General features: G+C 36.8%; 1 protein-coding gene across 1 annotated transcript in view; it reads left to right on the forward strand.

Annotated features, from left to right (window-relative positions):
• SKAP1 (src kinase associated phosphoprotein 1) overlaps window positions 1–13,903 on the forward strand; it is a 278,853-nt gene that overhangs the window by 22,233 nt on the left and 242,717 nt on the right. The window contains exon 2 of the mRNA XM_064583476.1: window positions 6,075–6,180. Coding sequence (XP_064439546.1) covers window positions 6,075–6,180 — 106 coding nt within the window. The remainder of the gene's footprint in view (window positions 1–6,074; window positions 6,181–13,903) is intronic.

A 13,903-nucleotide genomic window follows, 5' to 3' on the forward strand; every position in this document is an offset into this window, starting at 1 on the left:
ACTAAATGATTAAAGAAGCATTCACTTCTTTTTTTTTTTTAAGATTTTATTTATTTATTTGTCAGAGAGAGAGAGCACACACAAGCAGGGGCATAGCAGCCAGAGGGCAAGCAGCCATAGCAGCTTCAATCCTAAGAAGCATTCTCGGGGTACCTGGGTAGCTCAGTCGTTAAGCGTCTGCCTTCGGCTCAGGTCATGATCCCAGGGTCCTGGGATCGAGCCCTGCATCGGGCTCCCTGCTCAGCTGGGAGTCTGCTTCTCCCTCTCCCTCTCCCCCTGCTTGGGTTCCCTCTTTCGCTGTGTCTCTCTCTGTCAAATAAATAAATAAAAATTAAAAAAAAAAAAGCATTCTCTTCTGTGCACTGAGATAATTTATGTCGAATGAGAATGATTTATTACTTAAAAGTTTGAAAGACATCTATACAACTATATGAATCTGAACTTTTTTTTTTTTTTTTTTAACAATTTGACGAACTTTTCTTCTTTTTCCCTGGTTATTAGCTTGTTTGGGATTCAGGTTTTCCATTTCTCAATTCAGTTTTAGAAATCTGTATTTTTCTCAGAAATTGTTTCACTGCAGTTTTCAAATTTATTTGCATGGCATTTTATTTTGTTTACATAGGCCCTTCTTTTTGAAAATAACCTTTCTAAGGGGAAAAATGATACCTAATATCATAAAAGGCAGATTACATAAAAGCACAAAGAAGAAAATTAAAATAACTTGTAATCTCACCAACTTTATAAAATGTTTCATTATCTTATTAAGATTCCTATGTTTGTTATTGCTCCCTTTTAGTCTGCTTCATTTCTGTATATTTGTGCTTTCTTTCCCTTTTCCTTGATTATATATGCTAATGCTTTTTCAACTTATTGGATTTCCCCCTCACCTCTGAAAATTCCCAGCTGTTAAACACTTCTTTAGCATTTACACATTTTTTTTTTCACTGCTTTTAAGGTCAGTGGTTTTTAACCACTAAGATGTACAATGGAACCCTTTTAAAAATTAAAGTCTCACATGAGATTGCAGTGTATAAATAGATAAAAGCCAAGTGCTTGTGATTAAGGCATAGGGGAGGGAGGGAGTTGCCCAGAGTCCCTCTCATTTGACCTGCCCCTGCTCTTTCTCTTCCTTATCAGAGGGTTGTGACTCCAGAGAGCCCTGTTAGCCACTGTTCTGACTTATTAATTATGCTTTTATCTTTATTGTTTCCTTCTTCCTATTTTCCATAGGCTTGTTTTATTGCTCTTTTCTGATTTCTTGAGTTTGGTGCTTTTTTCTTATTTAATAGTGGAAACATTTAAGTCTATGAATTTGTCAGTACAATGCTGGTTACATCCTACAATATTTTATTCAGGCTATTTTCTCAGTAGGTTGAAATTGTCGTTTTGCGTTTCCTCTCTGACCCATGACGTGTAGGAGTGTGTTTTCAATGTCTAGGTGTGGAGGGGTTTGTTTACTCTTTTTAATATTAAGTTCTGGTTTTATTTTATTCTTGAACACAGAATTTTTCCTTTAAAACTCTGTAAAACTTTCATCTTCTGATGCTTATTTTGTGGAGAGGCCATTTTGACTCTGTTGTTTTGTAAAAAACTTATTTTTTTTTTGTCTGAGTCCTTGAGGGATGTTTTCATTTTCCTTCAGTTTTGAAAGTTCAGAAAGGTATGTACAGATATTGTTTGTCCTTCCTTTCTCCCTCCCTCCCTCCCTCCCTTCCTTCCTTTTTTCTTCTCTTCTCTTTTCTTTCTTTCTCCCTCTCTCTCTTTCCTTCTTTCATTTTTAACAACTTCATTGAGATATAGTTCATATATCATTCAACCTACCCTTTAAAGCGTACAATTCAATGGCTTTTAGTATACTCACAGAATTGTGCAGTTATCACCACAATAAATTTTAGAACATTTTCATCATCCCAAAAGAAAACTTGAACTCCTTAGCCTTCACTCCCCAGTCCCCCTCCTTCCTGCAGCTGTAGGCATCCACTAATCTACTTTCTGTTTCTATAGATTTGCCTATTCTGTATATTTCATGTAAATTGATTTATACAATATGTGGTCCTATGACTAGTTTCTTTCACTTACCATAACAATTTCAGAGATTCACCCATATTGTAGCATGTATCAATATTTCATTTCTTTTTTTTTTTTTAAAGATTTTATTTATTTATTTGAGAGAGAGAGAATGAGAGACAGAGAGCATGAGAGGGAGGAGGGTCAGAGGGAGAAGCAGACTCCCTGCGGAGCAGGGAGCCGGATGCGGGACTCGATCCCGGGACTCCAGGATCATGACCTGAGCCGAAGGCAGTCGCTTAACCAACTGAGCCACCCAGGCGCCCTTCATTTCTTTTTATTGGTGAATAATATTCCATTGTATAGATATATCACATTTTATTTGTCCATTCATCAGTTGATGGACACTTGTGTTCTTTCCCAAGTGAGAGAGAACATACTGGCTATTAAGAATAATGCTATGAATATTTGTTTTCATTTCTCTTGGGTATATATCTAGTAGTAGAATTACTGGGTCATATGGTAACTTTCTGTTTAGCCTTTTGAGGAACCGCAAGACTGTTTTACAAAGCAGCGACACCATTTTACATTCCCAGCAATAAAATATGAGGGTCCCAATTTCTACAGCATTCATTTTTGTCCATATTTTTGACTGTAGCCATCCTAAGGAGTGTGAAGTGGTATCTCATTGTGGTTTGGGTTTGCATTTCCCTGATGACAACTGATGTTGAGCATCCTCTCATGTGCTTATTGGCCATTTGTATATTCTCTTTGGGTAAATGTCTGTTCAGATCCTTTGCTCATTTTAAAATTGAATTGTTTGTTTTTTTATTGTTGAGTTGTAAGAGTTCTCTATATATTCTACATATAAGTCTCTTATCAGCTGTATGATTTGCAATTTTCTCCTGTGGGTTGTCTTTTCATTTTCTTGATGACATCCTTTGAAGCACAAGTTTTTAATTTTTTGATGTCCAATTTATTTTTTCTTTTGTTGCTTGTTCTTTTGGGATCACATATAAGACACTTACCTAATTTTGGAAATATTACCTAATGCAAGGTCACAAGGATTTATGCTTGTTCTCTTCTAGGAATTTTATAGTTTCACATTTTACATTTAGGTCTTTGATGCATTTTGCATTAATTTTTGTGTACTGTGTGAGGTAGGGATCCAACTTCAGTTTTTTATATGTGGATATTCAGTAGTTCCAGCACCATTTGTTGAAAAAACTATTTTTTTTCCTATTGAATTGTCTTGGCATCCTTGTCAAAAATTTATTGACTATAAATGTGAAGGCCTATTTCTGAAGTTTCAGTTTTATTCCTTTGATTTATGTGTCTGTCTTTATGCTGGTACTGTATTGTCTTGATTACTGTAATTTTGTAGTAAGTTTTGAAATCAGAAAATGTGAATCCTGGAGCGCCTGGGTGGCTCAGTCAGTTAAGCGTCTGCCTTCCGCTCAGGTCATGATCCCGGGGTCCTGGGATTGAGCCCCTCATTGGGCTCCCTGCTCAGCAGGGAGTCTGCTTCTCCCTCTCCCTCTATCCTTCTCTCCCCCACCCCCGCTTGTGCTGTCGCTCTCTCACCCGCTCTCTCTCTCAAATAAATAAAATCTTAGAAAAAAGAAAATGTGAATCCTCCAGCATTGTTCTTCTTTTTCAAAATTGTTCTGGCTATTCTGGGTCCCTTGAGTTTTCAAATGAATTTTAGGATTAGTTTATCAATTTCTGCAAAAAAGCCAATTGAGATTTTTATAGGGATTCCATTAAATCTTTAGATCAGTTTGGGGAATATTGCCATCTTAACAATAGTAAGTCTTTTTGTCTATGAACATGGATGTCTTTCCATTTGTTTAGATCTTCAATTTTTTTCAACAATTTTTTTTGCTATTTTCAGAGTTTAAGTCTTGCACTGCTTCTGTTAAATTTATTTCTAAGTATTTAATTCTGTTTCATGCTATCTTTTTTTTTTTTTAAAGATTTTATTTATTTATTTGACAGAGAGAGACACAGCGAGAGAGGGAACACAAGCAGGGAGAGTGGGAGAGGGAGAAGCAGGCTTCCCACTGAGCAGGGAGCCCGATGCGGGGCTCGATCCCAGGACCCTGGGATCATGACCTGAGCCGAAGGCAGACGCTTAACGATTGAGCCACCCAGGTGCCCCTGTTTTATGCTATCCTAAGTGGAATTTTTCTAATTTCATTTTTGTTTTGTTCATTGCTACTCTATAGAAAGATAGTTTTTGTTTATTAATCTGGTATCTTGCAAACTTACTGAATTTGTTTATTAGTTCTAGTAGTTGTTTAGTGGGTTCCTTAGAGTTTTCTTTATACAAGATCATGTAATCTTCAAGTAGAGATAGTTTCACTTCTTCCTTTCTAATCTCGACTATTTTAATTTCATTTTCTTGTGCAGTTGCCCTGACTGAGTATACATGGTGAGAGCAGACATCCTTATTTTATTTCTGATCTTAGGAACAGAGGGAAAGAATCAATCTTTGACCATTAAGTATGTTGTTAGCTGTGGGGTTTTCTTGTAGCGCTCTTTATCAGGCTGAGGGAGTTTCCTTCTCTTCCTAGTTTGTTGAGTATTTATTATCTTGAATTTTGTCAAATGCTTTTTTTGCCTCTATTGAGATGATCATGTGGTCCTTGTCCTTTATTATTAGGTGTATTATTACATTCATTGAATTTTGGGTAGCATTTATTTTTATCTTTTAATTCAACTTCCCATCTCCTCATTCTTTAGCCTTCAAGGAACCCATTAAATGACAAATGCAAGAAACATGATGTAAGCCTTGGAAGTTGATGGTGGCCCTCCATGAAATTTTTAATTTCCAAAACTTTATACCTCATCAAAAGCACTGGTGATGGCTATCTAGATTTTGTTGTTTTGGTGGTGTTGAATGGTATGAATGTAAATCAAATTTTTAACCATGCTTATGTAACCCAACTGTATAAATTCATAACATTATTTTGATAGCATATGTGACACAGTTGTGTATGGCAGGCACTGCTTTTGGAGGTGGGAAATTTTAACTGTGTCATTTATATACTTTGTAGGGATGATAACCCTTTTTTGCATAGTGAAGTATGTAGCTGGTATATCTGGCAATTGTAATCATTATCAATGTACTTTGTCTTTTTTTTTTTTAATTTTATTTATTTGACAGACAGAGAGAGACACAGTGAGAGAGGGAACACAAGTAGGGGGAGTGGGAGAGGGAGAAGCAGGCTTCCCGCGGAGCAGGGAGCCCGATGTGGGGCTCGATCCCAGGACCCCAGGATCATGACCTGAGCCGAAGGCAGACGCTTAACGACTGAGCCACCCAGGTGTCCCTGTACTTTGTCTTTGATGCCCCCCCATTTCTTTCAACATAACATGATTTGTTTCATATTATGTATTTCTATCATGTCCCTATTTTATAATGTATGTTCACATTAATTGCAGTTTCCTTCTCTTGGACACATTTTTCTTTTCCATGTGAGTTCCTTCACTTGGTTGCATTGTCATTTTCATTGATGATGTATTTGCCAATTAATTTTTCTTCTTTGAATGCCTGCCCTTTTTGTTCCTGATTTTGTAGTTCAGCTCTATTTTTAATTTCAGCTCTATTTACTGGTGTTTCTTTCTCACTTCTGTTGGCCTGTGACCTTCTATGACTGGTTTGTAATATTTATAGGTTTAGGAAATTGACAGTCCATCCTCTGCCATCAGAGATAATTAATATTTCCATGTTCCTTTGAAATGGTTTAGAAAATAGTTATTTTTTGTGATTAATAAATGCAGTAGCATTCCAAATTGTAGCAAGGTCTTGGATCATCAGAAGGCATCACTTATAGTCATATTAAAGCTTTATTCATTTCTTATTCAGGTAAAATATACATAACATAAAACTTACTGTTTTAACCATTAGTAAGTATACAGTTCTGTGGTATTAAGTATATTCACATGGCTTTGCAACTTTAAAGTTTTTAAAGAGAAAATAATACCTATTTCTTAATCCTTCAGATTTTCCTATTTTGCCCTTAATACTTCTTTTGTGTTGATCAACTTTCCTTTTCTTTTAGATGCTGAGGAGTTCTTGGGGGAAGGTTTGCGGAATGAGAATCTCAGTGCTACTGCGAGGGACCACAGAGACCATATTCTACGGGGCTTCCAACAAGTCAAAACTAGGTTTGTATAAACTGGGTCCATTTCTTGTCAGCTTTGAAACAATTCATAGTAAAATCTACTTTCATAGTGTATCAATTAACCATGTAGGACACACTTACCATAGTTTTTTATACTTGACAGAGGCTTAATAAATTTTTACTGAGTTGAATTGGAGGTAGGGAGGCATGGTTAATGTAGCTAGCTTACCAAAATAAAAATACTTTCATCATTATGTATCTTACAATAATGAATCTGCTTTTAGCTTTAGATTGTTATGTTCATTTTTATTGAATGCTTTTGCAAAATGTGTAAAGCTAAACATTTATGCTTGTCCAAACTACCAAAGGGAAGATGTTAGGCAGTTAGAGATAATTGATTTTTGTTATAATTTTTGGTTCTGATTTTACTTCCACAACTCCTTCCCTAATAGAAAACTTAAACCAGACTTATCCAGTTGATTCTTTGACCATATTGGAATGTTTTAGTCTCAGACTGGTTTGGAGTATCATACTCATTGACTTTTTAAAATAAGAGGTCCTGACCTAATTTGTGCCTTTTAGAATGAGAGCATCTGGCAGATACATATACTTTCTAGGGGGAGAAAAAAATAAAAATTTTCTTTTATAATATATTTCCTGGCCACTTTTTGCTTGAGATATGGTAACTGAACGAGAATTGGGGATCAGTTGAGTGTTATTTTAAGCTTTCTCAACCCTATGGCAATGTGGTTCAGAATGTTTGAACTAAGCACTCTTAGAAAAGAGAGAACATCTGTAGGGTTATGACTAGGATTTAATTTGTGTGCCTGACTGATCTGAGCATCTACTTTAGAAACCTCGCTGAAACTCCTTAGAAGCAGGGAATTTTCTCCTTTGGAAGGGCACAGTCAGAATCTATTCCCTCCAGAAATGTGAGAGAACCTCACAAGATGCCCTGCTGGATCTTAATCGATCTTTCCTGCTGGCTAATTAAGCATCACTTTTACTCAGCAACTGGAGACTGTGTAATTATCAGCCTGGGTTGCCCTGAATAATTGAAAGAAACAGAATGCAGAAGATAGGAGCTTTTTGCAAAAGTGAGAATATCTATAATTTTTGGTATGCTGGAAGAGTGTTCAAAACAAACTTCTCCATAATGTTACTTTATCAGTAGATAAGTTAAGACTTACTTGTGTATCTGAAGCCTTCATTAGTAACCCATAGAATTTATTTTCATGAGTTGACCTTTGTATTACAGGATTATTATAAGGATTGCCTGAGGAATAAAGGTGGCATTATTTCAAATTGTAGGATAGGGAAGAGGGATGCCCAAAATATAATTGTGTAATGGTGGTGCTATTGATATAAATTTGTGATAAGGAATGCAAAAAAAATGTTACTGCATCTTTATGAACAAATATATACAATGAGGAGGAATTCTCCTTTCCCATATTTGTACCACAGTGTTTGGAGGGGCTAAATTTCAATCTGAAATTGGTAATAAAGGTGATTTTGTGGTAACTCATTGTTATCAATTGCATATTATTTCTTAGTCCTCCTTTTTAATGCACACACACACCCATGCACACAGAAAAGAGCTGTATTTGTTATGGGTGGAGAGGGTTCCTTGTTCTCAAAGAACTTGCTGTGTGGTTTGTGGGATAGAATTCAGGAAATAATCAGCAGGAGCTTTAGGAAACATCTGATGTTTCTGTTCATTGAACAGCTTTCTGTTCATTGATTTGTTGCAAGAAAGATGACACTTTATTTAGAATTTCATAATTATCAGATCACAGAGGAAATGAGGAGCCAGAAATTAAATACTGTACCAGAAAATGGAAAAATGAGGCTTTCCTTTGGCAAGCTGTTCGAAATTGTCTTACATCCACCCATTCAATCATCATCCTGTTAATGTAACCCTTGTTTTACTGAATGTTCTTCTTCAGCCATGTTGCTTCTATAGTCCTGTTTATGGCTGGTCAAATTATATACTCTATGTATTGATACCGAAAGCTTGTACAATACCGCCACATTTACTCTTGCTGTATGGCATTTTATCTCATGCCAAAAAGCCAGGTGTGAAAAGAAATTTGGAAATCATCAAACTTGAGAGTTAAATGTATATGGCAAGTTGCCGTGTAACATGGAAAGAACCACTGAAAGTTGTTTAAAAAGTTGTATCTTTAGTCATATTAAAGCGAGGATATTTTAGGGTTTGGTACATTTTGGGGGATAGGAACCTATCTAAAATTATGATTTGACACTTCAGGGCTTACTTGAAGGTGGATAAGAAACCTCAAGCAGGAGGGCGCCTGGGTGGCTCAGTTGTTAAGCGTCTGCCTTCAGCTCAGGTCATGGTCCCGGGGTCCTGGGATCGAGCCCCACATCGGGGTCCTTGCTCGGTGGGGAGCCTGCTTCTCCCTTTCCCACTCCCCCTGCTTGTGTTCCCTCTCTCACTGTCTCTCTCCCTCTGTCAAATAGATAAATAAAATCTTTAAAAAACAAAACAAAACAAAAACCTCAAGCAGGAAATCTGAGAAAGCCACTCAGTAGATATAAATACTATGTATACTCACACACACACATATATATTTCCCCCCCACACACACACATACACACAACTTTCCACTCTATCTTTGTTGTTTTCTTGCTTCAGTTCCTCTAATTCTTTCCTCAAGTTGAGCTGCTTGAGAATGAAAAGGGTGGAGAGTAGTGAAAATAACTCTGCCTCTGATTCTTGGTAAACTCTAGAGGCTTGGCCCTAATTTTTATGGTGACTCAGAATTCAGTGGTGTTTGCCACGGCTATGGAATTGCCATAAGTCAAAGTGTCTGACTCCATCACAGCTGTTATAATGTGCCATTTGCCACCTTTCTGTTGTTTAGTGTGACCAGCCCCAGGAAATGAGAGATGTGTCAAGACTCATGGATGTCCTCCAAGTGCTTATCTGTTTCTCAGTACAAGTAGCTTAGCTGTTCTCTTTCCTCCCAGACTTAGAAAACAAACAAAAATCGTATCTGTATCTCTATCTACACACTATTTTTTTTTTTTTTTGGCTTTCATGTATCACCAATGAAGGATAATGTATTCCATGTAAGACAAAAAAAAAAAAAGTACTAATTCCTGTGATTCCAAGGAAGTGAAGCTGTTTTGTGGTATTCCATGTCCTGAGCTGTGATATGCATTGTTCTTCTTCCAACTGTCTCACTTAAACCTTCTCCCTAAAATCTAACAGCTTTCGCATTCTGAGTCCAAGTTTTCATTGAGCTCTTTAGAGAATGATTAGGATGAAGGCCAGGCACAGGCTCCTCCTGTTTTATTATGGTGGTCACTGCAGGATCAGCGCCAGATGTGGGACACCTGGAATGAAGCAGACAGGAGATGCACTTCGACGCTTGACGGCCGCCTCAAGCATTTGCAGAAACAGTTGAGCATTTCTTAAAAGTTTGATTCAGTGGAGACCATCTGACAGCAAGAATACCTTGAGAGTGGGGGAAGGAATGAAGAAAATAGAATATTTTTATTACTGAGTTAGGGATATATTCTTTCTTGATGGCCTGTTTTGGAACAACTGGTCGTTTATGCTCACTGTTGGAAGTGAAGGTCAGAGCCAATGGAAACAAACTTGGAGTATTGTTTCCTTCTGTGAAACTTAAAGGAGCTCCAAAAGAGACAGGTAGATTTATAGCATATTGAAAGGGAAAGAAATCAAGAAATAACTTTCTGTAACAGGATTATGGCACAAAACCCAGGACGTTTAATGTACAGGCTGAAAGAGTATCTTGAACGTGTCTCATTGTGGGTGGCTAGTGTATAGCTCTGCATGAAACATGATACTTTAATACAAATATAAAAGCAATTCAATTTTCTTTAGGAAGTTCAGGCTTTTCTTTCCAGCTTAATATGGATTTAACTTTAAAGCAGGATTTAGCTTAGGAATGTATCATCAGGGACACCTGGGTGGCTCAGTCAGTTGAGCGTCCAACTCTTGATTTCGGCTCAGGTCATGATCTCTGGGTTGTGAGATTGAGCCCCATGTCGAGCCCTATGTCGGGCTCTGTGCTCAGTGGGGGGGGTCTGCTTGAGATGCTTTCTCTCCCCCTCCCCCTCCCCCCGCTCTCTCTAAAATAAATAAATAAATCTTTTTAAAAAAAGAGTATCATCAGATGTCTTTGTTTTATAGGAAGAGAGATGAAAATTTAATCTGACACGACTCTTAGAAGAGTTTCAAAATAGTATACTGTGAATATCATTACCATTAATTACATAGAAAGTTTGACCTTTCATAAGTGCTGGTTATTGAGCTTAAATACCCCAAAAGAAAACACACTCAAATGAAGCATGCTTGAAGAGAACTAAGGTATAATGTGCTATTATTTAATGCATTTGTGTTACTTGTGATTTTAGTTATTTGCTCATAATATCTTTCTGATGTTTCATTTTGCTACCTACACTGGAGTTTCATTGCCAACTCAGAAAAAGAAAGAGGAGGAGATACTTGTACAATCCATCTAAGTTTCAATGGCTCTGAAAAGGCTCCAAAGTTATAGCAATAATTTGACCATATCTTGAAGGTTAATAATTCATTTCTTCCTTTCTCAGTCTTATCCCTGTTTTCCATCCTTAAACCAAGAAAGGAAACAACCCCGCAACAAATTCAGGGCTATCACCAATCAATTATATGCCAAATTCCTGTACTAGTGTTCTGTTATTCAGTGAATGTATGTTGAGATTTCACAACTGTGTTAAAAGATTTTTGGGGATATACTTATCTGACAGTGAGGGGTTATATTTAGTGTTCTTTGACTCTGAAATGCTAGGTGAGACTGATATGATATCCCCCACTTCTGGTCTCTTGGCTTAACCTGGAAAGGAAGATCATCTTATTATGTGTTGTTTCCTAGCAAGTCTTCTGCTCTTCCCAAGCAGCCTTGAAATGTATAACTTGCCTTTTAATGTTATGATGATGATTATCACTTGTAAGTCTATTTTGGGTTTGGTGCCAGATCCAAGATTAAATTGATCCATTTTTTTCTTTTACACTGGGTTATTGTGGTGATGTTAGTGGGCAGAAGCTTCTCCCTTTGAGTATCCTATAAAATATTTTATATAAGTAATTCTGATATATAATAATATTTTAGTATTTTTTCATGCTAAGTAATAGGTAGGTTTTTTAAAAAGCATTTAAAACATGGATGAATAAATTTTATTAAAAATTCCAAGTACTGATCTCTTTAAACAGAATAATATGGTCTATCAAGAGTGAAAGGAATTTTGAAATGTGACCTAGGAGGCAGGCAAGTGACTGAGCTTGCACCCTTCAGGTTGGACTAACCCACTAGAATAGTAAGCTGAGCACACTCTTTAGCCATGTGGTTAGGTCACTGAAATTTGCTTTACTCCTGATAGAATTACAGCCATTGTTATCGCTTGGGCACATTCCTATTATCTACTCAATATGGATTTGTCTTGAAAGGTCTCAGAAAATCCTGTGTCAATTTTTTAATACAGGAAGCTTGTCTATTTGTCTATAAATAGAGGTTCTTAATTCATGCCTTGTGTGAAAAGATCATTTGTATGAAATCACTGTCTTCATTTTACCACACCATTGTTTTGGCCTTGATTTTAAGTTTCATTCTATCTGGAGCTAGTCTTTTATTCCAGCACTGCACTATTTTCTCTGCTTATAGAAAGCCACTGGAAAAAAAAAAATGCCTCCCAGTATTCATCTATTTGTGGATTTCCAGGGACCTTGTGGTGTGGAGCCTTCCTGATTGTGGTTTTCTCTAATTTGCTTGTTTTCTCTTATTTCGGGTATAGACCCACCCTGTATCCACTTCGTGAAACTAGAGCAAAGGGGAGAGAGATATAAGAGCACTGGGTCAGCTGTCAGGAGCCAAACTCTTCGTTCTGATGTTATTTCTGTAATGCTGACTGATTCAATTGAAGATAGCCCTAACGATGATCTTATGTTTTCTTTTGAAGTTGCCTCCCCGCAACATGTTTTTTGGAATTATTTTTTTTCTAAATGTTACAAAAATAAAAACATTACCAACCAAAGTTTGACACCTCTATTTGATTTCTTTTATGGTGTTGCTGTGATTTTTTTTTTTAATTTGGAAAATGATGCAGGAAATTTCATTTCCTTGGGATTTTATTTTATTTCACGATTCTGTTGAAAATGAGTTGGGCCTAAAGTGGGTTTTTATAATCGCACCATGTGAATCATTTCTTCTTTGGAAGCCGGATCTTCTCCCCCACTGTGTAGCCTCATCTAGTCTCCCCGAAGTGCAGTGCTAGCAGGGTTGATAATGAAATGCGGTCCTACTTATCACGCTCAGCAAAGGGCTCAGAGAAGACGGGGTGGGGGTGGGGGGGAATCAATCCCCCAGGATCTTCTCGAGTGCTAGATATCCATATTTAACCCCCATGCATTTAAAATGGAAATGAGATATCTTAGGGTTTTAGTTTTTGATTTACACAAGATGTCACTGCCTCCTTGGCAATGGGAATATTTTATAGACCAACTGCTGACCTGTTTGGGAGGATCTCAGCCTATCGCCCCAGGTCCAATGTAGTTTCTTCATATTTCTTTCAAAACTCTCAGCAGTGCTTTGCAATAGCTTTGATTCTTCAGGCTTCAAAGGATGCCCCTTCCAGGGCCAATCCTCTGAAAGAGAAAAAAAAAGGAAGATCAGTGTAGGGGAACAAACAGCTCATAAAGGACGGGCAGCTCTCCCTATGGCAGCTCTAACTGTAGTCAGTTATTAGGGAGTTTACAAATCAGTAACAACACGGCTTTGCAAAGCCAAGAAAACTCCAATTTGGTGCTAGTACTTTGCTGCCAAATTTATTCCTGGAGTGACCTAGTCTTCAAAAGTCCAGCTTCAGATTGTTGTATTGTGGCTACAATGTGGTTTATATAAGATGCATTATTATTTAATGCTCAAACTCAAGCTCCCTCTTAAGTTTGTGAGCCTTGTTGAGGTTTTCATTATGATTTACAGAAAACTCTATGTTCTCATAATCTCCAGTTCGCTATTTCTCTAAGTTATATCTGTGAGTGTCTCTCTCATTTGTGAATTCTGCCATAATCCACAAGGTCCATTTTGCAGTTTGGTAACTGACACCTTTTACCATGTCTATCAAGTGTCCTTGTGCCTTTGTTGGTGAGAGAACTGGGATATAAGAAATTACTCAAATTAATAGAATTAATATAAGATTAGGATTTAGAATTTGTATTTGGTTGTTTACTTAGCTAAGCCATTACAAAAAATGAATTGGCATCTTTCAAAAGATTATTGGTTTAAAAGAACCATAACAAATACTGAAGTTTAGTCAATTATATATGCATACTAAAATGGTTATGGAGGGAGTAAACTCATGTATAATGTATACTAATTTATTTTGGAATGCATCAAAAGAAAGATGGATGGGTAGATGGATGGATGAGTGGATAGATGCATGGATGGATGGATGGATGGATATGTGACAAAGCAAATACAACAAAATGTGAATTATAGAGGCTATGCTGTAGGTATATATGGAGTTCTTTCCATTTTTATGCATATTAGAAAATTTTCATAATATAAAGTTGCAAAAATATTTTTTGTTTGACTTTGCATTTCAGAAACCACGGATTTCATTCACTGTGGTTTCAGAAAACCATAGACTTCCTCAATCTGGAAATGTAATAAACATATTTGGGGTTTTTAAAGATGGTGATTTTCTAGGAATAACCTTATTATTTTTGTTACTTTAAGTGA

Source organism: Mirounga angustirostris, unplaced genomic scaffold, assembly GCF_029215605.1.
Source record: "Mirounga angustirostris isolate CCGP_5_RB_7025 unplaced genomic scaffold, mMirAng1.0.hap1 SCAF_17, whole genome shotgun sequence".
Classification (NCBI taxonomy): domain Eukaryota; kingdom Metazoa; phylum Chordata; class Mammalia; order Carnivora; family Phocidae; genus Mirounga; species Mirounga angustirostris.